A 26404-nucleotide genomic window follows, 5' to 3' on the forward strand; every position below is an offset into this window, starting at 1 on the left:
ACAGCCCTTCCCCCACGCGGGATTCCCCCCCCACCCCCATGGGAACCCTTTCTCCCACCACTCTGTGGCTCCGCATGACCCTAACCTTCTGAGGCCTGACCTGAAAACACTGCCCCGCAACCCCCATTCACATCCCGCCCCACTGCCCCAGAGGCCTTACCTAACACCACTCCCGCATGGTACTGGACAAGACCTGACAAACCCACCCCACAAGCCCCGACCCAAACCTGCCAAATCTTACGGCTTACCTCAAACGCTTAACCATCCTGGCCTGTCAAGGACCTTTAAACTTCACCAGACCTTTAAATTACTTACTTTATGGCAACCAGTGTCATGAAAAGGTGTGTGGCTTCCTTACCTTTGACAGGGCTGCCCACCAACACTCGGCCCCGGGAACAAATGAATTGCTCTGATTTCACCTGGCCTGAGTTTGAAGGTTGGACTAGACTGGATTTTGGGACAGACACTAGGACTGCCAGTCTGAGGAATTTCAGGCCCAGTGGGGATAAACTCCCCTACTATTATTCGAAATGTGATGCCATGGGATCTTTCTGAAAGAGCAGGCAGGGATTCAGTTTTTCACCTCATCAGAAAGATGGCATGTGGAGCGGCAGGGCGGCGCAGTGGTTAGCACTGCTGCCTCATGGCACTGAGGACCTGGATTCGCTCCCAGCACCCGTTCACTATCCGTGTGGAGTTTGCACATTCTCCCCAAAGCCCAAAGATGTGCAGGATAGGTGGATTGGCCATGCTAAATTGCCCCTTAATTGGAAAAAAAGAATTGAGTACTTTAAAAATAAAAAAATAAATAAAGATGGCATGTCTGATAGCACAGTGCACCCTTATTGCGACACAGGAATGTCAGCCTAGGGTTTGTGCTCAAGTCCAGCAGGCGAGTCACACAAATTCCAGACTCAAGAGGTGGAAGTTCTACTGTGAGCCACAGCTGACCATCGTACTTTGCATGACATGCTAAAAAACAAAGCTCTATTTAGGTGGATATAAAGTTCTTCTGGCACTTTGCAAAGCGAGGCAGGAATTCGTGGTACCCTGACCAATCTGCCTCAACCAATACCACCAAAAACAAAATCAGAAAATACAGGAAAATCTCAGCAGGTCTGACAGCATCTGGAGAGAGAACGGATCAGACGTTTTGAGTCTGGATGACTCTTTGTCAAAACTAGAGAGAACTGGAAATGGGGTCATATTTACACTGTTGTGGATTGGATTTTGTTTATTGTCAGGTGTACCGAAGTACAGTGAAAAGTATTTTTCTGCGAGCAGCTCAACAGATCATTAAGTACATGGAAAGAAAAGGGAACAAAAGAAAATACATAATAGGGCAACACAACATATACAATGTAACTACATAAGCACTGACATCGGATGAAGCATACAGGGTGTAGTGTTAATGAGGTCAGTCCATAAGAGGGTCATTTAGGAGTCTGGTAACAGCGGGGAAGAAGCTGTTTTTGAGTCTGTTCGTGCGTGTTCTCGGACTTCTGTATCTCCTGCCTGATGGAAGAAGTTGTAAGAGTGAGTAAGCCCTGGGTAGGAGGGTCTTTGATTATGCTGCCCACTTTCCCCAGGCAGCGGGACGTGTAAATGGAGTCAATGGATGGGAGGCAGGTTCGTGTGATGGACTGTGCGGTGTTCACGACTCTGAAGTTTCTTGCAGTCCTGGGCCGAGCAATTGCCATACCAGGCTGTGATGCAGCCAGATAGGATGCTTTCTATGGTGCACCTGTAAAAGGTGGTAAGGGTTATTGTGGACATGCCGAATTTCCTTCGTTTCCTGAGGAAGTATAGGTGCTGTTGTGCTTTCTTGGTGGTAGCGTCGACATGGGTGGACCAGGACAGATTTTTGGAGATGTGCACCCCTAGGAATTTGAAACTGCTAACCATTTCCACCTCGGCCCCGTTGATGCTGACAGGCGTGTGTACAATACTTTGCTTCCTGAAGTCAATGACCAGCTCTTTAGTTTTGCTGGCATTGAGGGAGAGATTGTTGTCGCTACACCACTCCACTAGGTTCTCTATCTCCCGCCTGTATTCTGACTCGTCGTCATTTGAGATCTGGCCCACTATGGTCGTATCGTCAGCAAACTTGTAGATGGAGTTGGAACCAAATTTTGCCACGCAGTCGTGTGTGTACAGGGAGTAGAGTAGGGGGCTAAGTATGCAGCCTTGCGGGGCCCCGGTGTTGAGGACTATTGTGGAGGAGGTGTTGTTGTTCATTCTTACTGATTGTGGTCTGTTGGTCAAAAAATCGAGGATCCAGTTGCAGAATGGGGAGCCAAGTCCTAGGTTTTGGATATGAGCTTCGCTGGGATTATGGTGTTGAAGGCGGATCTGTAGTCAATAAATAGGAGTCTGATGTAGGAGTCCTTGTTGTTGAGATGCTCTAGGGATGAGTGTAGGGCCAGGAAAATGGCATCTGCTGTGGACCGGTTGCGACGGTATGCGAATTGCAGTGGATCAAGGTGTTCTGGGAGTATGGAGGTGATGCGCTTCATGACAAAGCTCTCGAAGCACTTCATAACGACTGAAGTCAGGGCCACTGACAGTAGTCATTGAGGCATGTTGCCTGGTTCTTCTTTGGCACCGGTATAATGGTGGTCTTCTTGAAGCAGGTGGGGACCTTGGAGTGGAGTAGGGACAGGTTAAAGATATCCGCGAATACTTCTGCCAGCAGGTCCGCGCAGGCTCTGAATGCACGACCAGGGATCTCGTCTGGGCCCGTCGCCTTCCGAGGGTTCACTTTCAGGAAGGCCGATCTGACCTCGGAAGCTGTGATGGTGGGTATGGGTGAGTTATGGGCTGCTGGGGACATGAAAATAAAAAAAAACATAATAGGGCAACACAAGGTACACAGTGTAAATACTTAGAAATCGGTATTGGGTGAAGCATACAGGAGTGTTGTATTAATCAGATCAGTCCATAAGAGGGTCGTTTAAGAGTCTGGTAACAGCGGTGAAGAAGCTGTTTTTGAGTCCGTTCGTGTGTGTTCTCAGAGTTTTGCATCTCCTGCCCCATCCACTGGATGGGGGGCCAGCAATAGGTGGAGATTGACAAAGATGTCGTGGACAGAAAGACAAAAGGAATGTAAATGGAGTTATTCAGGCTGAGCAGAGTTGCTGATAGTGATACATAAAGAGATTAGAATGCGTTAATGGAAGAACAAAGGTGAGCAGTGTGCCAAAGGGCAACTAGGAACAGGGAACAGATTGCCCAAGTGGAGTGGGGGGAGGGGGAACAATGGTGAGGGAGGAATAGATCTATGGAAGAAGTGAAAATAAATTGATAGAAATAAAAATGTGGTGAAGGTGGAGGAGAGTGTTCACAGTCTGAATTTAATGAACTCAATGTTAAGTCTGGAAGGCTGCAACGTGCCTAATCGGAAGATGAGGTGCTGTTCCTTCAGTTTGAGCTGGGCTTCACTGGAACATTGCAGCAGGCCAAGGATGGACATGTGGATGTGAGAGCAGGACGGTGAGTTAAAATGGCAAGCGACAGGAAGGTCTGGGTCCTGCTTGTGGACAGACTGGAGGTGTTCTGCAAATCGGTCAGCCAGTCTGTGTTTACTCTCTCCAGTGTAGAGTAGACCAGGCTGAAGGAGGTGCACATGAAGCGCTGCCTCACTTGAAAAGAGTGTTTAGGCCGTGGGATGGTGAGCAGGGAGGAGGTAAAGGGGCAGGTCGATGTTACACCTCAAATAGATTGGTTATTTATCATATTTGTTGTTTGTGGAACTTACATGCGAAATGGTACATTTTTCCTACAAAACAACAACTTCAATACTGTGAACTTGAAATTGGATTCAGTTTGTTTATTGTCACGTGTACCGAGGTACAGTGAAAAGTATTGTTCTGCATACAGTCCAGGTAGATCATTCCGTACATGAAAAGAAAATACATAGGACAAACATAAAATAGACAATGTAAGTACATAGACACAGGCATCGGGTGAAGCATACAGGAGTGTAGTATTAATCAGTAGAGAAGATGTGTGAAGTAAATCAGTTCAGTCCATACGAGGGTCGTTTAGGAGTCTGGTAACAGCGGGGAAGAAGCTGTTTTTGAGTCTGTTAGTGCGTATTCTCAGACTGTTGTATCTCCTGCCCGATGGAAGAAGTTGGAAGAGTGAATAAGCCGTGTGGGAGGGGTCATGATTTTGCTGCCTGCTTTCCCAAGGTGTAGACGGTGGATTGGAGGTGGGTTTGTGTGATGAACTGGGCAGTGTTCACGACTCTGCAGTTTCTTAATGTGTTACAGGTTACTGGCGAATATTATCCTTCAAGAAAAATCGCTTCAAAATAACTCATAAGACCATAAGACATAGGAGCAGAATTGGGCCACTCGGCCCATCGAGTCTGCTCCGCCATTCAATCATGGCTGATATTTTCTCATCCCCATTCTCCTGCCTTCTCCCCATAACCCCTGATCCCCTTATTAATCAAGAACCTATCGATCTCTGTCTTAAAGACACTCAATGATTTGGCCTCTACAACCTTCTGTGGCAAAGAGTTCCACAGATTCACCACCCTCTGGCTGAACAAATTCCTCCTCATCTCTGTTTTAAAGGATCGCCCCTTTAGTCTGAGATGGTGTCCTCTGGTTCTAGTTTTTCCTACAAGTGGAAACACCCTCTCCACGTCCACTCTCTCCAGGCCTTGTAGTATCCTGTAAGTTTCAATAAGATCCCCCCTCATCCTTCTAAACTCCAACGAGTACAGACCCAGAGTCATCAACCGTTCCCCATACAACAAGTTCTTCATTCCAGGGATCATTCTTGTGAACCTCCTCTGGACCCTTTAAGGCCAGCACATCCTTCCTTAGATACGGGGCCCAAAATTGCTCACAATACTCCAAATGGGGTCTGACCAAAGTGCAGCCTCAGAAGTACCTCCCTGGTCTTGTATTCTAGCCCTCTTGACATGAATGCTAACATTGCATTTGCCTTCTTAACCGCCGACTGAACCTGCATGTTAACCTTAAGAGAATCGTGACTAAGGACTCCCAAGTCCCTTTGTGCTTCTGATTTGTTAAGCATTTCCTCATTTAGAAAATAGTCTATGCCTAAATTCTTCCTTCCAGAGTGCATATCCTCACACCTTTCCACATTGTATTTCATTTGCATTTGCCCACTCTCCTAGCTGGGCCAAATCCTTCTGCAGCCCCATTGCTTCCTCAATTACTACCTGTCCCTCTATAGATCTTTGTATCATCTGCAAACTTAGCATCAGTGCCTTCAGTTCCTTCTTCCAGATCATTAATGTATATTGTGAAAGGTTGTGGGCCCAGCACAGACCCCTGAGGCACACCATTAGTCACGGGCTGCCATCCTGAAAAAGACCCCTTTATCCCACTCTCTGCCAGTCAGCCAATCCTCTATCTATGCCAGGATCTTACCCCTAATACCATGGGCTTTTAACTTATTTAACAATCTCCTATGCGGCCTTATCAAAGGCCTTCTGGAAATTTAAATAATCACATCCACTGGTTCTCCTTTGTCTAACTTCCTTGTTACCTCCTCAAAGAACTCTAACAGATTTGTCAGACACGACCTCCCTTTGACAAAGCCGTGCTGACTCAGTCCTATTTTACCATGCACTTCCAAGTACTTTGCGATCTTATCTTTAATAACAGACTCTAAAATCTTACCAATGACCGAAGTCAGGCTAACCGGCTTATAATTTCCCATCTTCTGCCTCCCTCCATTCTGAAACAGTGGTGTTACATGAGCCACTTTCCAGTCCTCGGGGACCCTGCCTCCAGTGATTCCTGAATGATCATCACCAATGCCTTCACAATTTCCTCAGCTATCTCTTTTAGGACCTTGGGGTGTAGTCCATCCGGTCCAGGTGACTTATCCACCTTCAGACCTTTCAGTTTCCCCAGAACCTTCTCCTTAGTAATGGTCACTGCACTCACCTCTGCCCCCTGGTTCTCCTGGAGCTCTGGCATCCCACTGGTGTCTTCCACCGTGAAGACTGATGCAAAGTAACTATTCAGTTCGTCTGCCATTTCTTTGTTCCCTATTATTACTTCTCCAGCCACTTTTTCCAGTGGTCCAATGTCTATTTTTGTCTCTCTCTTACCTTTTATATATTGAAAAAACTCTTCCTATCTTCCTTTATATTACTAGCTAGCTTGCACTCTTACTTCATCTTCTCCCCCCTTATTGCTTTTTTAGTTGTCCTTTGCTCGCTTTTAAAGGCTTCCCAATCCTCTGGTTTCCCACTAATCCTCGCAACTTTGTATGCTTTTTCTTTAGCTTTTATGCTGTCCTTGACATCCCTCATTAGCCATGGATGCCTTGTCCTCCCCTTAGCATGTTTCCTCCTCCTTGGGATGAATTTCTGTTGTGCCTCCCGAATAACCCCACAAAACACCTGCCATTGCTGTTCCACTGCCTTCCCTGCTAGGCTCCTTTTCCAATCAACTCTGGCCAGCTCCTCCCTCATGTCTTTGTAGTTACCCTTATTTAATTGTAATACCGTTACATCTGATTGCAGCTTCGCCCTCTCAAACTGTAGGGTGAATTCTATCATATTGTGGTCACTGCTCCCTAAGGGTTCCTTCACCTTAAGTTCCCTAATTAAATCTGCCTCATCACACATCACCAAATCCAGAATTGCCTCTTCACCAGCTGCTCCGAAAACCCATCTCTTAGACATTCCATAAATTCCTTTTCTTGGGTACACTACCAACCTGATTTTCCCATTCCACCTGCATATTGGGGCTGGTTTAGCACAGGGCTAAATCGCTGGCTTTGAAAGCAGACCAAGGCAGGCCAGCAACACGGTTCAATTTCTGTACCAGCCTCCCCGAACAGGTGCCGGAATGTGGCGACTAGGGGCTTTTCACAGTAACTTCATTGAAGCCTACTTGTGACAATAAGCGATTTTCATATTGAAGTCCCCCATGATTATTGTAATATTGCCTCTTTTACATGCCTTTTCTATCTCCTGATTTATTTTCTGCCCCACATCCTGTCTATACTGCTCTGGGGCTTGTACACAACTCCCATCAGGGTCTTTTTACCTTTCCGATTCCTCAACTCGACCCACAGAGATTCTATGCCTTCTGATCCGACATCGTTTCTTGCTGTCGATTTAACTTCATTCCTTACTAACAATGCAACCCCGCCCCCTTTGCCCATCTGCCTGTCCTTTCGATAGGACATATATCCTTGGATATTTAGATCCCAGCCCTGATCCCCTTGCAGCCACGTTTCTGTGATGCCCACAGCATCTTACCGGCCAATTTCAATTAGATTATTCGGTTATTTTTCAGTTGTCGATTTGCACAAGTTGGCTATCACATTTCCCATGTTACAACAATATTTATCCTTCTTTGTTAGCTGAATAGAACTTTTGGATGCTATAATAGAACTTTGGGATCCCCTGAGGTCATGGAAGGCACTGCATAAATGCATATTTGTTCTGTTTCTTTCATGGGGTCAGGTTTGAACTGCATAGGGCAGGATTCTCCATTTGGGAGACTATGGGGGCGATTCTCCGAGCCCCGCGCCGGGCCGGAGAATCGCGCAACCACGCCACGATGCCCCGATGCCGGTGCGCGATTCTCTGAGGTGCGGAGAATCGGCGCCATTTGTGCCGGCGCATTTGGCGCGGCGCTGGCCGCGGGCCACTGGAATCGGCGGGGCGGCCGATTCTCCGGGCCGGATGGGCCGAGCGGCCGCGCCGATACGACAGAGTCCCGCGGGCGCCATTCACCACTGTTCGCTGCCGGCGGGAAATCTACACGAACGGTCGGGGGGCGGCCTGTGGTGGGGGGAGGGGTCTCCGTTCCCGGGGGGGGCCTCCGATGGGGTCTGGCCCGCGATTGGGGCCTACTGATCGGCGGGCCGGCCTCTCCCCCCGGGCCTACATTCTGGCGCGGCTGGCCCCTGAACACCGACGCCCATGTTGAGTCGGGGCCGGCGCGCTAAAGAAGCCCCCGCGCATGCGCGGGTTGGTGGGGCGCTCACTTGGCGCCGCGAAAGGAGGCTGGAGTGGCATGAACCGCTCCAACGCCGTGCTGGCCCCCTTTGGGGGCTAGAATCGGTTGTACCCGCGCCCGGTTCGCGCCGTCGTGAAATGCGACGGCGTTCACGACGGCGCAAACACTTGGGCTCCATATTGGAGAATCGCGCCCTAAATGTTGACGCCGGGACTGAGTTGCGTGTCGTTTTTGTTCCCTTTGGGGGTGCTATTCGGTAAGATAGTTAGGTCATGCGAATGTGCCAGCACTCTTCTGGTGCGAATTTAAAGCAAAACATAAAATGAGTCAGTATATTTTCACGACCCTCCTGATTATAACATGGACACACACTTGTCCCATCCACCAATTGAAATTGTAGAGTTTGAGTAACACTTGCTCCTTTCTCTGCAGTGTAACTGTGGCCACAGAGTTCTGGATATATGTTTGCCCTCCAGATCATGCCCTCCTCTCGTAAAAATAGAAAATGCTGCAAAGCACTTCACAGGCCAAGGAAACAGTTAATGGTTCAGGTCGACCTTTCATTGGAACTGCCCCAAAAGATTTACCAGCCTGAGATTTGAAACAAGAGTGAGAATATTCGAGGTATTGTTTTACTGGGAGCCATTGTAAATCAGTAAGAGCAGAGATGATGGGTAAACAGGACTTGGTGCAAGCAAGGCATGGATGAAACTTTCAGCAGCAGGTGAGGTGCGATGGAGTTGGACAATGTTGCGGGGTTGGAAAGAGGCAATCTTAATAATGGCTCAGGCATGTGTTCGGAAGATCATGTCAGGGTCAAATTTGACACCAAGGTTTCAAACAATCTGGTTCAACCTCGCACACTTCCATGGAGAGGCATTGATTTGTTGGCTTAAAAACAAACTTGGTGGTGGGGAACAGAATTCGTGAATTAGTTGGAGGAGTGGAGGAAATTTCTGCCTATCCAATACTGGATGTCAGACAAGCAGCCTCACTTAATTTAGAAATAGTGTGCCGAATAGGAACAAACTCTGGATACCTTCCAGTGCAGAAGACCTATTTCATTTTCACATCAGGGGCGAGATGGTTCACACCCCTCAGACCATTCCTCTGGCACATTACTGGGTTTCCAGATGCCTTTGTCAGTTTTTACATGCTCTCCCGCCCCTCTGCTATTCTTCTGTGACCTTTGACACCTTCTGGATCCATTTTGTTTCTTAATTTGCCCAGAGGTCTTCAAGGCAGCATTTTGACCGAGTGTGGCATCAAGGTGGCGGAGCAAAAAAGTAATTGGGAATTGGAGGGGCGGGGGTGATCTCTCCACTAGTTGGAGACAGAAATGCCAGGCTCAAAAGAAGATGGAGAGAATCATCTCAGGCCCAGGACACCCTAGATCATCAATTTGCTACTTTCCTCCATTATAATGTCAGAAGTGGGGATGTTTGCTGATGATTGAACAATGTTCAGCACTGCTTGTGACTCCTCAGTGTCCATATGCAGCAAGATCGTGACACATTTTAAGCTTGAGCTGATAAGTGACAAATAGCATTTGCACCATACAAATGACAGACAATAACCATTTCCAGCAAGAGAGCATCTTACCATCGGCCCTTGACATTCAATGGCATTACCATTGCTCTATCCCCCACTATCAACATCCTGGGCTTTATCATTGACCAGAAACTGAACTGGACTTGGCAGCACGGTGGCACAGTGGTTAGCACTGCTGCCTCACAGCACCAGAGATCCGGGTTCGATTTCGACTTCGGGTGATTGTGTGGCGTTTGCACATTCTTTCCGTGTCTGCATGGGTTTCCTCCCACAGTCCAAAGGTGTACAGGTTAGGTGGATTGGCTGTGCTAAATTGCCCCTAGGTGAGGTTATGGGGATAGGGTGGGGGATTGAGCCTAGGTGGGGTGCTCTTTCAGAGGGCCAGTGCATACTCGATGGGCTGAGTGGCCACCTTTTGCACTGTATTCTTCAAAATAAATACTGTGGCTAAAAGAGCAGGACAAATATTTGCTTCCTCCACACTGAATTACAGTGGCAGCAATGTGTACCATATGCAAGATGCACTGCAGCAACACACCAAAGTTCCTTCAACAGTACTGTCTAAACCTGTGACCTCTACCACCTAGACGAACACGATCAGCAGGTGCGTGGGAATGCCAACACTGCATGTTCCCTTCCATGCCACACACAATATTTTGATTTGGAACTGTTTAGTAATTTCTTCACTATCGCTGGGTCAAAGTCCTGGAACTTCCTAACAGCAATGTGAGTGTACCTACACACGGACTGCAGCGGTCCAGAAAGGCGATGCACTACCTTCTCGAGGACAATTAGTGATGGGAAATAAATACTGGTCTTCCCAACAATGCCCACATCCCATAAAAGAATGAAAAGAAATGATCTCCAATTTTTGCCTTCCAACAAAGTAGGTGAGAAATCTGAAGCCTCAGGGAAAGGGAAACTCTGTGCAGAAGAATGTTGTTGGAATTATTGAAAGACAGGAAAGCGAAATTTATCATCTGAGTTAAAGTTTTCGGAATTTTACAAAGATTTTTATTTGTTTCTTTCAGGGAAATGGACAACTAAAGTATCTTTTTTGAGTGATTTATATGATTACGTTTGAAGTGACTGCTGGTTGTTCATTGTTTGATTTTAATGAAAAGGTTTTTACAATATTTTTAATGGATTGGTGTTTAATTGACTTAAATGTTCCATTCACTTAAAAGCATTTGCCATTCTTTGTACCATACAGTTAATCTTCTTCAGTGTTGCAATTGTTGACCGACAGGCGAACATTAAATGCAAAGCTTGCTAGTACATAGATAAATAGATGAAAAGGGGAGGACTCTTACCCTCTGACATTCTGGGTTCAGAGGAGGGACATTTGCAACTCCCGATATCCAGCCCCAGGTAAAGAACTTAACCTTTCCCGATAGTATGTAGTACTCTTGTCAGGATATGATTGTCATTGATTTGATGTTTCACCTTCTCATAGTTTCTTCCAATATCTTTAGCAGCGTTAAGAACTCAGCTATGTATTTTAATGTTGCCATTCTTTTATTTTCACAGTAACTTCATTGCAGTGTAATGTAAGCTTACTTGTGACAATAAAGATTATTATTATAATAGAACAAAATAAACCTTGAACTGCGGCCTTGGTTTGGATGTTGAGCTCACTTTTATTAACTGGCAATGGAGCATTTATAATGGACAACAGGGAAATGGCAGTGAATCTACGCAATTATTATTTTGTGTATGTCTTCACAGAGAGATATATAGAAATTCTCCCAGAAATATTAGGGGACCAAGGACTAGTGGAAATGAGGAACTGAAATAAATTAGTGTGAGTAAAGGGGTAGTATTCAAAAAATGAATTTGATTAAAGGTTGATAAATCTCCTGGAATGGATGAATTGCATCCCAGAGTGTTGAAGGAGGTGACTAAAGAGATTGTGGATGCATTGGTGGCTATTTTTTAAAACTATAGATTCCAGAAAGGTTTCTGAAGACAGGCAAGTAGCAAATATCACCCCAACATTTAAGATGGGAGGGAGAGAGAAAACAGAATTAAGACTTTCTAATTTTATGCCAGTAGGATGGAAAATGTTAGAATCTATTCAATGTCATAACTGGACACTTGAAAAATAATGAAATGATTGAGAGAGTCAACATGGGTTTATGAAAGGGAAATCATGTTTGACAAACCTGCTGGAGTTTGTTGAGGCTGTTACTTGTAGCACGATGTGGTGTATTTCAATTTTCAGAAGACTTTTGATTAAGTCCCACACAGGGGGCGAAATTCTCCGTTATCGGCGGAAAGACCGCCGATCGGCGCAAAAAACGGCGCAAATCCCACTTGCGTCACGTCAGAAAAATGGGTCGATAGTCTCCGGCCCGAAATGGGCTAGCAGCGACGTAACGGGATCCGCGCTTGCGCAGTGGTTCACGCCGTGCAGCGTCATACGTGCTGCACGGCGTGACGGCTCATAAGGCCGCGCTGCTCCCCCCCACCCGACCGGAACACCCGACCGGAACACCCGACTGGATGGCTGGCCGTCGCTCAGCCCCGAGGTTCGAGTCACGCGATGTGGAGGCGCTCCTGGACGCGGTGGAGCAGAGGAGGGACGCCCTGGATCCCGGGCACGGCCGCAGAGTTGCCCCACGCCACAGCCGGCGTCTGTGGAGGGAAGTGGCAGAGGCCGTCACCGCTGTGGCCCTGACACCACGGACAGGCACCCAGTGCCACAAGAAGGTGAACGACCTCGTCAGAGCAGGCAGGGTGAGCCTCCCCCATATTCCCCCCCTCCCCCATATCCCCCCTCCCCCATATCCCCAAGTGAATCCAGCCCTAACCTTAACCTCTGCAATGCACGCGCAACCGATGGCGTGCATTCATATACCTGCCTAACCCTGTTGCCTTTTACCCCTGCCACCCCCCCCCGCCCCCCACAGGAGAAGCGCGCACACAACAATAGGGAGCATGTGAGGACTGGAGGAGGGCCCGCTGATGAGAGGCCACTGACCGTACACGAGGAAAGGGCCCTGGAACTGGCTGGCGGACCTGAGGACCGGGAGGTTGCTGATGCAGAGGTCGGGGGCCCACCAGCAAGTGAGCCACCGACAGCCCGTCCCCATATCCCCCCTCCCCTATATCCCCCTCCCCCGTATCACCTGATCACTGCCTGATGTCTAACCATGCATGCTTCATTGTGTATCGCAGGACCAAACGTCCAGGCACCCATCCCCGCAGATGCAGACCGCCCGCAGGATGCCCCTCGGAGACCACAGGAGACGGAGAGACCCGCACCCTCCAGCATGCGACGCCCGCAGGATGCCCCTCGGAGACCACGGGAGACGGAGTGACCCGGACCCTCCAGCATGCGACGCCCGCAGGATGCCCCTCGCACACCACGGGAGACGGAGAGACCCGGACCAACAGGGAGACGACACCCCCGTCACGTGCGGGAGCGACCACCCAGCGATGAGGGGGGCAGCCACAGGCCCTCGTCACATCCGAGCCAGGACACCACTACCCAGGACACCACTACCCAGGACACCACTACCCAGGACACCACTACCCAGGACACCCCTACCCGGGACAGCACTACCCGGGACAGCACTACCCAGGAAGACGAAATACCGGACAGTGACTCAGAGTGGATGGGTGGAGACGAACCCCCACCCCAAAGTGCCATGGACTCAGAGTGGGACGAAGAGCACGACACAACGCCACTGCTGTCACCAACACCTTCCACCATCGCAGAAACACTCACCACGGTTGGGCACTTTAGTGATGAGGCGTCTGGTACACTCACTGGTGCGCACAACACAGCCGTCCCGGTACAGCAGGTGGAGGTAGGAGCAGCAGAGGGACCGGGCGGTCGGAGGGCAGCCCAGGCCAAGCGAACATCTGCCGCCCAGATGGATCCCGGGTTCCTGCAGTTACCACACCCACACATAGATCCGATGCAACCACCGACCCAGAGACGAGCGAAGAGGGTGACGGGCGGCTTGCGGTCGCAGGTGGAGGAGTCCACCCGCGTCCAGGAGCTGGGAGTGGTCCCGGTCATGCGTGCCACCCAGGCTGACACCGCACGGGTGGCGTCCGCGGTGGAGGCAATGGTTGCGACGGTGTCAGACATGGGGAACGGTTTGCGAGGCCTGGGGCCTTCCGTGCAGGCGGCGTCTGTGGCCCAGGAAATGGCTGCCCTCTCACAGGAGGCCATGAGCCAGTGCCAGCGCCAGATGGCAGAGGCGCTCAACGCCATAGCCCAGTCTTTGCAGGCCATGGCCCAGTCTCAGCAGGCCATCGCTGAGGGCATCGGCGCCAGTGGCCATGTGCGAGCCGGCGTCGCACTGTCACAGATAGGGTTTGCCAACACCCTGGGCTCCATGGCTGCAAACCTGCAGACCCCTGTCGATACCAGCACGGGCCTCCAGGACTGGCAGCGCCAGATGTCGGGGGGGCGTCGGATGGCCAGTCCGTTCGCATCCCCCACCCATGTAGAGGCCTGGGGGCCATCGGGCACCCCGAGGGAGGAGGAGGTGGTGTGGTCCGTCCCGGCTCCCTCTGTAGGGGAGGTCCCGGTACACCGCGACACCTCGGACTCCCCCCCTTCCGTCCCAGGTGCATCGGGTGGGCAACGGGCAGGACAGGCTGGCAGCTCGCCATCCCAGTCACCCGTGCCGCAGCCTGGCCCATCTAGGCCAGGACGCCCCAGGAAACGTCCGCCAAAGGGATCCAGTGTCAGAGGGCAGGAATCACAGGAGTCCACCTCCAGTTCTGCTGTACCGTCTGGGGAACCACGTAGACGTAGTCAAAGGGCCCGTAAGGCCAAACAATTAGACACTGAGTAAGTTGGCACGGGTGCAGGGCACAGATGAGTTTTAGGGGCTCGGGCACGTGCATGAACGCCTTTCGTTATTAAAGTCAATGTTACACCTACCGAAGCTGCCTTTGTGCTCTGTCCAAAGTGTGCGGGCGTGTCATTTACGTTGAGCGCAAGTGTGTGTGTGAGGGGTGGTCTTACCTCAGCCCCAGGTGAGTCTGCCCCCTTCCCCCTGGGCTGCCATCAACATCCCCCGGGCAGAGGACGGGACCGTGCGCTGCAGTGTCACAGCCGCATGCAGGGATGGTCCGGGTGGATGGTGGTACTGTGGCCATGGGTCAGACATAGTCCAACGATGTAGAGCCAGGAGCTCATCGCAGGGCGGGTTGTCATCATCCTCCATGGCCTGCGATAGACACGCGTCCACCCGCAACTGTGTGAGCCCGGCCCGTTGTGCCGCAGGTGGATCGGCAATGGGGGGGGTGGTGGTGTGCATGCGGGTGGGGTGGGTGGGGTTGGGGAGGGGGGTGAGGGTGCTGGGTGGGTGGATGGGTGGGGGGTGTGGGTGGTCGGCTGTTGCCATGGTGTGCGGTCTGTGGCCATACTACCCAATTCCCACGCCCATCTAGTCAGTGAAGCGGGCGTCTATCAGTCTGTCCCGTGCCCGCTGGGCCAGCCGGTAACGGTGGACAGCCACCCGCCTGTGTCTACCCCGCCTGCCCTGACCATTGCCCCCATCCCCCTCATCTGGGGAGGACTGTGCCTCTTCCTGCTGCTCCTCCACTCCGCCCTCCTCTGCCTGCGGCACATCGCCCCTCTGCTGGGCTATGTTGTGCAGGACGCAGCACACCACAATGATGCGGCCGACCCTATCTGACCGATACTGGAGGGCCCCCCCAGAGAGGTCCAGGCACCTGAAACGCATCTTCAGCACGCCACTGCACCTCTCGATCACTCCCCTTGTCGCTACATGGGCATCATTGTAGCGGTTCTCCGCCTCATTGCGTGGCCTCCGTATAGGCGTCATCAGCCACGATCGCAATGGGTAGCCCCTGTCGCCCAGCAACCAGCCCCTCAGCCGGGGATGGCGTCCCTCGTACATGCCGGGGATGGATGACCGCGACAACACGAATGAGTCGTGTACACTGCCTGGGTAACGGGCGCAGACGTGCAGGATCATCATGCGGTGGTCGCAGACCACCTGTACGTTCATCGAATAGGTCCCCTTCCTATTAGTGAACACGGCCCTGTTATCTGCAGGTGGCCGCACGGCGACGTGCATCCCATCGATCGCGCCCTGGACCATGGGGAACCCGGCCACGGCAGAGAAGCCCACTGCCCGGGCATCTTGGCTGGGCCGGTCCACGGGGAAGCGGATGTAGTGGTGCGCCATGGCATAAAGGGCATCTGTCACTGCCCGGATGCACCGGTGCACCGATGTCTGCGATATGCCGGACAGGTCCCCACTCGGTGCCTGGAATGACCCCGTTGCTTAAAGGTTCAGGGCCACCGTAACCTTGACGGACACGGGGAGAGGGTGTCCCCCGCCAGTGCCACGCGGTGACAGGTGTGCCAGCAGGTGGCAGATGTGTGCCACGGTTTCCCGGCTCATCCGGAGTCTCCTCCTGCATTCCCGGTCCGTGAGGTCCTGGTATGACTGCCGGGGCCGGTACACACGGGGCGCCCTCGGGTGCCTCCGTTGCCGTGGGGCCGCGACGTCCTCCTCCCCCTCCTCGTCCTGTCGGTCAGGTGTCCCTCCAGCCTGGGCGGCTGCCACCTGCCCCTCTGCGGCAGCCTGCGCCGCCTCTCTGGCACGCTCCTCCTCCTCCTCCTCATCCAAGGCAACATAGACATGAGCGGCTGCCACCACGGCGGCCAACATCGCTGGATGATCTGAAAACATGACGGCCTGGTGGGGGGGAGGGGAACGAAGACATGTCATCATTGTCCATATCCCCTCCTCCCCCCAGCTAGGTGGCATGGACCGCATGGGTCCAACTGTTGGAGGCTGGCACCTGGCCAGGTGGACCAACTCACTTGCCCTCCCATCACCCTCCTCGGCACGGACCCCCCCCCCCCAACCTCCACCCCGGCACGGACCCCCCCCCCAACCTCCACCCCAGCACGGACCCCCACCAACCCCCAACCTCCACCCCAGCACGGACCCCCCCCAACCCCCAACCTCCACCCCGGCACGGACCCCCACCCCCAACCTCCACCCCGGCACGGACCCCCTCCCCAACTTCCACCCCAGCACGGACCCCCCCCAACCCCCAACCTCCACCCCGGCACGGACCCCCCCCCCAACCTCCACCCCGGCACGGACCCCCTCCCCAACCTCCACCCCGGCACGGACCCCCTCCCCAACCTCCACCCCAGCACGGACCCCCCCCAACCTCCACCCCAGCACGGACCCCCCCCAACCTCCACCCCGGCACGGACCCCCTCCCCAACCTCCACCCCGGCACGGACCCCCCCCCCCCAACCTCCATCCCGGCACGGACCCCCTCCCCAACCTCCACCCCAGCACGGACCCCCTCCGCAACCTCCACCCCAGCACGGCCCCCCCCCAACCCCCAACCTCCACCCCAGCACGGACCCCCCCAACCCTCAACCTCCACCCCGGCACGGACTCCCTCCTCAACCTCCACCCCGGCACGGACCCCCTCCCCAACCTCCACCCCGGCACGGATCCCCTCCCCAACCTCCACCCCAGCACAGACCCCCCCCAACCTCCACCCCAGCACGGACCCCCCCCCAACCCCCACCCCGGCACGGACCCCCCCCCCCCCCCCCCCAACCTCCACCCCGGCACGGACCCCCTCCTGGCACTCCCCCGGAGCCCAGCCTACTCTAACCACCCGCCCCCCGCCGCACACACACACACACACAAGCCGAGACACACCTCTCCTCACGCAATCAGTCTGCGGCCACGCCATTTCCTGCCCAGAGCCAACCCCCCAGGCCGTCACTCACCTCCACACTGGTCGGCGTGAGCCTGGAGCACCGGGTCACGCCGATGAAAAGGAGGTTTGATTCACGTCGACGTGAACGGTCATCACGTCGACGGGACTTCGGCCCATCCGGAAGGGAGAATATCGGCAGGCCGAAAATCGGCTGCCTTGCGCAGACCCGTGACATTCTCCGCGGCAGCGGCGCCATTAACGCCCCGCCGACTTTTCTCCCTTCGGAGACTTCGGCGGGGGCGGGGGCAGGATTCACGGCGGCCAACGGGCATTCTCCGACCCTCTGGGGGTTGGAGAATGACGCCCAGGATGTTCGTGAACAAAATTAAAGCAGATTGGATTGGTGGTAATACACCAGTGTCAATGGGAATTGGTAAACCGACAGAAAACAGAGCAGGAATAAATGGGTCATTCTCAGGATGGCAGTCTGTTACTAGTGGGACATCACACGGACCAGTGCTTGGGCCATAGCTATTCACAACTTCTAGAAATGATTTGAATGTGGGAACTAAATGTAATATTTCCATATTTGCTAATGACACAACACTAGGTGGGAATCTGAGTTGTGAGGAGGATGCAAGGAGACAAGGGAATTTGGACGGGCTAAATGAATGGGCAATAACAAGGCAGATGCAATATTATAAATAAGTGTGAAGTTATCCAATTTGTGAGAATAAAACAGAAAGGCAGAGTTTCTTAAATGGGGAAAGGTTGAGCAGTGTTAATGTCCAAAGGGACCTGGGTGTTCTTGTTCATGAATCACTAAAAGCAAACATGCAGGTGCATGGATTACTCAGGTCCCACACGGCGGGACCTGGAAGGTATGTCTGCGGGAGCCGTCCTGGAGGGGGGTGCGGGGGGATCCGACCCCGGGGGGGGAGAGGGGGGGGCCACGGTGGCCTGGCCCGCGATCGGGGGCTACCGATCAGCAGGCGGGCTGGTTCCGTGGGGGCCTATGTTCCTCCGCACCAGGCCCCTGTGGGGCTCTGCCATATTGCCTGGGGGCCGGCGCGGAGAAGGAAACCCACACGCATGCGCGGAATCACGCCGGCTGTTTCGCGCATCGCGTAACCATGCCGGCCATTCCACGCATGCGCAGAATCACGCCTGCCGTTCCGCGCATGCGCGGAATCACCCCGGCCGTTCCACGCATGCGCAGAATCACGCCGGCCGTTCCGCGCATGCGCGGAATCATGCCGGCCATTCCATGCATGCGCAGAATCACGCCGGCCGTTCCACGCATGCGCAGAATCACGCCGGCCGTTCCACGCATGCGCAGAATCACGGCCGCACATGCGCGAACTCGCGCCGGCTGTTCCACGCCGGCTGGAGCTGCGGCGACCACTCCGGCGCTGACCTAGCCCCCTAGGAAGGGGAGCATTCCTGATTATCATGGACCGTTGATGACGGAGTGGTTGGCGCCGCTTTTCACGCCGGCATGGGGACATAGCCCCATTATTGGAGAATGCCGCCCTGGGTCTGAATTCCTTTGAGTTTCAAATAATGAGGACTGACCTCATTGAAACTGACAAAATTCCTGCAGGCTTGACAGGATCGATAAAGGTAGGATATTTCCCCTGACTGCTGAATCTAAACCAGGGGTCCTAATCTGAGATAAGAGGTAGACCATTTAAGACTGAGATGAGGAGGAATATCTTCACTCAAAGGGTGGTGAACCTTTGGAATTCACTCGTCCAGTGGGTTGTGGAAGCTCAATCATTTAATATGTTCATGACAGAAATCCATAGATATCTGGATATTAATGACATCAAGGGATATGGGAATACTGGGGAAAAATGGTGGAAGAGGTAGACGATCAGCCATGATCTGTTTGAATGAGGGATACGTTTCATGGGGTGAATGCCCGACTCCTAATTTCTAAGAGTGTTCTGCCAAATAGAGTGCTGGCAGCTCAGCAGCTTTAGACATACCACCACTACATGATGGCATGTGTAGAGTTTGTATCATGAGGGACAGAGCACATCACTGTTGAGGTACCTTCAAAGCCAAGGTCTGGCCTTGCTGATCAAGGAGGCTGGGCCCTGGGAGGGTGCGGGGCAGTTAAAGGAATGTTACCTTGGGTGCAGGGGTGGCCATTAGTGCGTGTGGGTTCCTCCAGTGGTGATGGACCACTCATTAAGGTGGACCCCTGGGAACCCACTGGCATTCTCCCCATTTGGTGGCAGGTCCTCCTGATGTGAGCAAATTGCTTGAAGATCCTTATTTGGGCTGTAACTAAGGTTACCACTGCTGGCATTACATCATGAGCTTTGCCTGATGTCTTCCCCTGCTGTATTTCCAGCCATCGTGCCTCCCAGCCAGCTTCCAAGGGGGTGGGAAAATTCAGCCTCTCCTTTATGTTAAAGAAGATAAATATAAGAATTTCAGGAAGGCCTGGAGAAACTTTGAAGTAAAAAGTGACCAGGAACCTTTAAAATCTGTATATTTACAAAACATATGACTAGAAGTAATGAAACATATATACAGCCTTTATGCATGGATGGTTGAATTACATTTTAGGCTGCAAGTTGCAGTATAATAGCTGATAAACTTTGTTGTAATTTTCTTTTGAAAAACATTTTATTGAAGATGGTTTTTCAAATGTAAACATAACTGAGAAATACACAAGCCAACCGCAGCAACAGGAAACAAACCCCTCCCTCCCGACACGCTCTTCAGCAAACACCCCCACACACCCCGCTGCCAACAGACCCCCCCCTCCCCTGATGACTTAATACTCCTTAAAGAAGTTGATGAACAGCTTCCACCTCGAGGTGAACCCCTCCCCTGCTCCTTGAAGGGCGAACTTGATCTTTTCCAAATGCAGGAACTCTGCCAAATCGTTCACCCATATCCCTGCCTTTGGTGGCTCCGAGTCCTGTCAGCACACCAAAATCCGTCTCCAGGATATCAGGGAGGCAAAGGCCAACACGTCGGCCTCTCTCCCCACCTGCACCCCTGGATTCTCTGACACTCTAAATATTGCCACCCCCGGACTCGGGCTATGTCTACCCCCAATATCTTTGACATTACGTTGAAAATTCTTTCCAAAACACCCTCAACCTCAGACACGCCCAAAACATATACACACGATTCGCCGGTCCCCCTGCACACTGCCAGCGCCTATCCTCCACCCCTGGAAAGAACCAACTCATCCTGGACACCGTCAAATGGGCTCTGTGCACCACCTCAAATTGGACAAGGTCTGGTCTTGTGCAGGAATAGGATGCATTCACCGCGGAGCTTCATTCCATATTCCGTCCCCACCCAACTCCTCCTCCCACTTGCGCCTAACACCCTCCCCAGAGGGCTACCTCTCTTCATCAACTCCCCATACATGTCCGTAACCCACCCCTCCCCTATTTCATCCTTGGACAGAAGTTTATCCTGCAACAACGGGGGCGGCAGCATCGGAAACGACAGCACTTCCTTCCTCACAAAGTCCCTAACCTGCAGATACCTGAACCCATTTCCCTTTGGTTACTGGTACGTCCCCTCCAGATCCTCCAGGCCTGAAAACTTCCCTCCCACAAACAAAACTCTAAAATATTCTATCTCCATCTGCTTTCATACCGGAACCTCGCATCCAACCTCGCCACACGACCTATGGTTATCCAAATCGGCGCCTACAGAGACATGCCTTCCAATCCAAAGTGCTGCAAACCCTGCTTCAAAACCCTCAGTGCTCATACCATTACCGGGCTCGTGAAGAACCTGACCAGCGAGAACGGAAGGAACGCCAAACAGTGCCTTAAAGCTGGTTCCCGGGCATGAAGCTGCGTTCATCCACCCCCAAAACGACCACTCCTCCACCGCCCATTTCCTAACCATTGCAATATTAGCTGCCCAGTGGTAGTTCAACAAGCTCGGAAATACTACCACCACCCCCTGTCAATCCCTCTCCAAAAACACCTTCCTAACCTGTAGCGCTTTTCCTGTCCACTTAAACCTTAGGATCGTCCCATTATTAACCTTCCTAAAAAAGGACATGGGCACAAAAACGGGATGTTCTGAAACACAAACAGAAAATTCAGCAACGCCGTCATCTTTGCCGTCTGGACCTGCCCCGCCAATGACAATGGCAACACATCCCACCTCTTTAGGTCCGCCTTCATTCTTTCCACCAGCCGCACCAAGTTCAACTTATGCAGTTGGGCCCAACTCCGTGTCACCTGAATCCCCAGGTGGTGAAAGCTCGTCCCCACCAACCAAAGCGGCAGTTCCCCGACCTCCTCTCTTGTCCCCATGCACTAATTGGGAATACCTCGCTTTTCCCCATATTAAGCTTGTACCCTGGAAAACGGTCAAACTTCCCCAAAATTCCATAATCTTATAAAAGCTCCCGACCGAATCCAAGATTGATTGATTGATTTGATTTGATTTATTGTCACATGTACCGAAGTACAGTGAAAAGTATTTTTCTGCGGCTGAGGGAACGTACCCAGTACGTACATAGTAGACACAAGAATAATCAACAGAGAACATTGACAAATGGTACATCGACAAACAGTGATTGGTTACAGTGCAGAACAAGAGGCCAAACAAAGCAAATACATGAGCAAGAGCAGCATAGGGCGCCGTGAATAGTGTTCTTACAGGGAACAGATCAGTCCGAGGGGGAATCGTTGAGTCTTGCAGCTGGGGGGAAGAAGCTGTTCCTATGTCTGGATGTGCGAGTCTTCAGACTTCTGTACCTTCTGCCTGATATACAGCAGAAGATCATCATAATATTAAGCAAACCCCATACATTCACCGACAACTGCTGCCCCTTCACAAACCCTGTTTGGTCCTCACCTATCACCCCGACATACAATCCTCTATCCGTGTCGCCAACACCTTTGCCAAAACCTTTGCATCTACATTCAACAGTGAGACTGTCCGGTCTGATCCACACTGCTTCGGGTCCTTGTCCTTCTTTACAATGAGTGATGCCGAAGTCTGAGACAGAGTGGGGAGAAGCTCACCATCGACTCATTATTCATCTCCACTAGCAGGGGCGACAGCTCCAACCCAAACTTCTTATAGAACTCGACTGGCAACCCATCCAGACCTGGGACCTTCCCTTCCTGCATTGACCCCACACACTCCATTACCTCCCTCAGCCCAATCAGGGCCCCCAGTCCCTGCACCTTCACCTCCTCAACCCTCGGGAACTCCAACCCACCTAAAAATTGCCTCACCCCTTCACCCACACCAGAGGCTCCGAATCATACAATCTCCATTAAAAGGCCTCAAAACCCCATTCATCCCCCTCCGGCTCCAATTACTCCCTGTCCCTGTTGTCTCTCACCCACCCAATTTCCCTTGCTGCCATCTGCTTCCTCAACTGGTGTGCACCCATCCTTCAACGATTATTACACACGTGCCAGAATTTAATGACTTAACAGTGGCATTCTTGCTCCCTCTTATCACAGAACTGGAGCATCGCATGAATTGAATTCATGATGCAAAAATGTGTTTTTAAAAATAAAATATCTTTACATTAAAACTTTCATAATACATAGCACCATCACCAAATAAAATTGACGGATGCCTATTGCATTTTCTGTAAAGGGCATTTCAGGAAGTTTCTTTCTCAATCGTAATGTACCATCACTAATATGTGGAACTATCTGAATCCATTCTCTATGTTGATGCTGGTTTTCCTTAGAATGTATTCGCCGTGTTTCAAATGTTGTAATCTCCTGACTGTTTTCCCTTATAACCTTAACTTTACACTCAGTTTGCTCCATTATAAAAAGCAGCTTTGTAGATTAATTTGTTGCGGATGGACACTAATTGCATCAAAATTGAAAACAAACATTGAAATTTAACATTAAAAAATTGTAATTTCTGTTCATTTTTGATGCAAATTGTGTCCATTAGCTCAGAAGGATTTCTATGTTTAAGATATTAAACTTTAAAAAAACTAATGGCAATGTTGTCTCACTGATTGTTGTTATATTTTGTTCAAAAAAATCTTAATTTTCTTTAGTGCCGTTATACCAACATAATACCATGACTGAGATGGCTGGAACATGCCATAAATGGTTGTGTGAATTGTTTTGACTTGAAGCTTTTATTTCTTCAAAATTGTAAAAGCACTGAATCAATTTATGTTTACATTTCAGGTTAGCACTGTATGTATATGAATATCTACTCCATGTAGGAGCACAAAAATCAGCACAAACATTTTTATCAGAGGTGAGCCGTCCTTCAAACGTATGTACTTATGGCTTTGTTTTGTTATAAATTTTCAATCTTGTGGACTTTCAGATTCTACCTCCTGTAATAAACCGGTTAAAATATGTCTTAAATAGGACTTCTATTCTGTATACATTATAAATCACATAATGTGCATGTTATTTATATTTGTGAAAGTATGTATGAATAATTTAAAAACCTTATGGGTTGAGGTAGACATTAGCAGGATTCCTAATATCCTAGTTTCAAATAGGAGATGGCTCTGAATTTTGATTATTTCATATAGAACTTCCTCCCTAAATCACTCACCTGATGAAGGAGCAACGCTCCGAAAGCTAGTAATTCCAAACAAACCTGTTGGACTTTAACCCGTTGTTGTAAGACTTCTTCCTGTGCCCACCCCAGTCCAACGCCGGCATCTCCACATCATCCCTAAATCAATGCAGGGGCCTCGCACTGCGTGATATGTTGCAAACTGTGAATTGTATACACAGAGGTAATCTGAAACTGGGGATTTGAATTTGCATCTAGTTACTTGTGGAGCCACTTTTAAACTGGAATCAGGAACACAAGGGCACAAGAAGCAGGAGTAGGCCACCAGGCCCTTCAAGCCTGCCCGCCATTTAATACAATCATGGCTTATCTATGCCGGCCTCAACCCCTTCTCTGTGCATTTCCCCATAGCCCTCGATGCCTTGATCTGCCAAATATTTATCCACCTTCACTTTAAACACTTCTAATGATCCAGCCTCCACCACCCTCCGGGGCAGAGAATTCCAGAGACTCACCACCCTCTGTGAGAGGAAATTTCTAAACACCCAGTTTTAAATGACCGGCACTGTATCCTGTAGCTATGTCCCCTTTTTCGAGACTCTCCCACTAGTGAAAACATATCACCATCAACCCTGTCAAGTCCCCTCAGGACCGTATATGTTTGAATACGGTCATCCCTCACTCTTCTAAACTCCGAGGGATACAGACTCAGACTATTTAGTCCCTCTTGAAAGGACAACCCTCTCATCCCAGGAATTAGCCTGGTGAATCTCATTTGAACTGCCTCCAATGTTACCAAATCCTTTTTTAGGTAAGGGGAGCAAAACTGTATGCAATAATTCAGGTGAGACCTCACCAACATGCTGTGCATTTTCAACAAAACCACCCTATTTTTAAACTCTAACCCCTTGGCAATAAAGGCCAAAATGCAGTTTGCTTTCTTTTTTAAAAGTTTAGAGTTCTCAATTTTTTTTTCCAATTAAGGGGTAATTTAGCGTGGCCAATCCACCTGTAATAATAATAATAATCTTTATTATTGTCACAAGTAGGCTTACATTAACACTGCAATGAGGTTACTGTGAAAATCCCCAAGTCACCACACTCCGGCACCTGTTTGTGTACACAGAGGGAGAATTCAGAATGCCCCATTCACCTAACAAGCACGTGTTTCGGGACCCTGAACATCTTTGGGTTGTGTGAGGTGAGACACACGCAGTCATGGGGAGAATTTGCAAAATCCACAAGGACAGTGACCTGGGGCCGGGATTGAACCCAGATGCTCAGCGCCGTGAGGCAGCAGTGCTACCAGAGGCCACCAAACTACTTGTTGGACCTGACTGTTAGTGTTTTGTGATTCATGAACTAGAACACCAAGATCCATGCACTAGAACACCAAGATCCTCCTGTTCTTCACTCACCTGAAGTTTCACCCTATTTAGATAATAATGTGCCTTTTGATTCCTCCTACCGAAGTGCATGACTTCACACTTCCCCACATTAAACTCTATTTGCCAGGTTTTCGCCCAGTCACCCACGATACCTATATCCCATTGCAGAATCACAATATCCTCATCACAACATGACCTTCCACTTATTTTGGTATCATCAGCAAATTTGGAAATCTCACATTCTGTTCCTTCCTCTAGGTCATTAATGTAAGTCAGTAGTCAAAAATTGCAGGCCAAGAGCTGATTCCAGCGGCACTCCACTAGTTACATCTGTCCAATCAGAAAAAGACCCATTTATTCAAACTCTCTATTTTCAATGTGACAGCTAATTTTCATTCTATGCTAACACACTTCCTCCAATTCCATGGGCTTTTACTTCATGCACCAGCCTCTTATTCAGCACCTTGTCAAATGCCTTTTGGAAATCTAAATGCACTACATCTACAGGTTTCCCTCTATTTACTTTCCCTGTTGCATCCTCAAAGAATTTGAGTAAATTTGTCAGACATGATTTACCTTTCATGAAACCATATTGATGAGGTTTGATTATATTCAGCTTTCCTAAATGATTAGTTATTTCTTCTGTGATTATTGACTCCAACATCTTTCCAGTAATAGATGTTAAATTAATAAACTAGTAGATGTTAAACTAACTGGCCTATAATTCCCTGCCTTCTGCTTTTCCCCCTCTTTGAACAAGGGAGTCATAGTGACTCTTTTCCCATCTTCCGGTATCTTCCCAGATTTTAACGAGTTCCGAAAAATTTCAACCAAAGGATCCCCCATCTCTGCAGCCACTTCCATTAAATCTGAGCGCGCAGTTCATCGGTCCTGGTGACTTGTCCACCTTCAGCCACTTGAGTTTCTCCCATACACTATCCCTTGTGATTGGGATTTTTGTAATTCTGCCATGATATTTGAAATTGGCTCATTTGATATCTTAGGAATATTCGCACTGCCAGCCACGGTGAAGACTGATGCAAAAAAATTATTTAGCATATCCGTCATTTCTTTGTTTGCTGTTATTAATTCACCAGCCTCGTTCAGTAGAGGTCCCATATTATCCTTATTTATAATCCCATAGAAAGTCTTACTGTTTGCAAGTTTTCTCTCAAAATTCATTTTCTCCCTTGTTATGAACTTCTTAATCTTTTGCTGCTGGATCCTAAAAACCTCCCAGTCCTATGGTCTACCACTATCCACTGCCACTTTGTGTATCCTGCTTTT

The 26404-nt window shown here is 50.4% G+C and overlaps 1 protein-coding gene across 11 annotated transcripts in view; it reads left to right on the plus strand.

Moving 5' to 3' along the window:
- ssbp2b (single stranded DNA binding protein 2b) overlaps window positions 1-26404 on the plus strand; it is a 645808-nt gene that overhangs the window by 128622 nt on the left and 490782 nt on the right. For 5 of the 11 annotated variants that reach the window (XM_072516205.1, XM_072516201.1, XM_072516198.1 and 2 more), the window contains exon 2: window positions 23384-23474. In XM_072516205.1, coding sequence (XP_072372306.1) covers window positions 23384-23474 — 91 coding nt within the window. Of the gene's footprint in view, window positions 1-10735; window positions 10890-23383; window positions 23475-26404 lie in introns of those variants that run through there. The other 6 variants (XM_072516207.1, XM_072516208.1, XM_072516199.1 and 3 more) reach the window with 3 other exon arrangements.

This window comes from Scyliorhinus torazame, chromosome 9 (genome assembly GCF_047496885.1).
Source record: "Scyliorhinus torazame isolate Kashiwa2021f chromosome 9, sScyTor2.1, whole genome shotgun sequence".
In the NCBI taxonomy this organism is placed as follows: domain Eukaryota; kingdom Metazoa; phylum Chordata; class Chondrichthyes; order Carcharhiniformes; family Scyliorhinidae; genus Scyliorhinus; species Scyliorhinus torazame.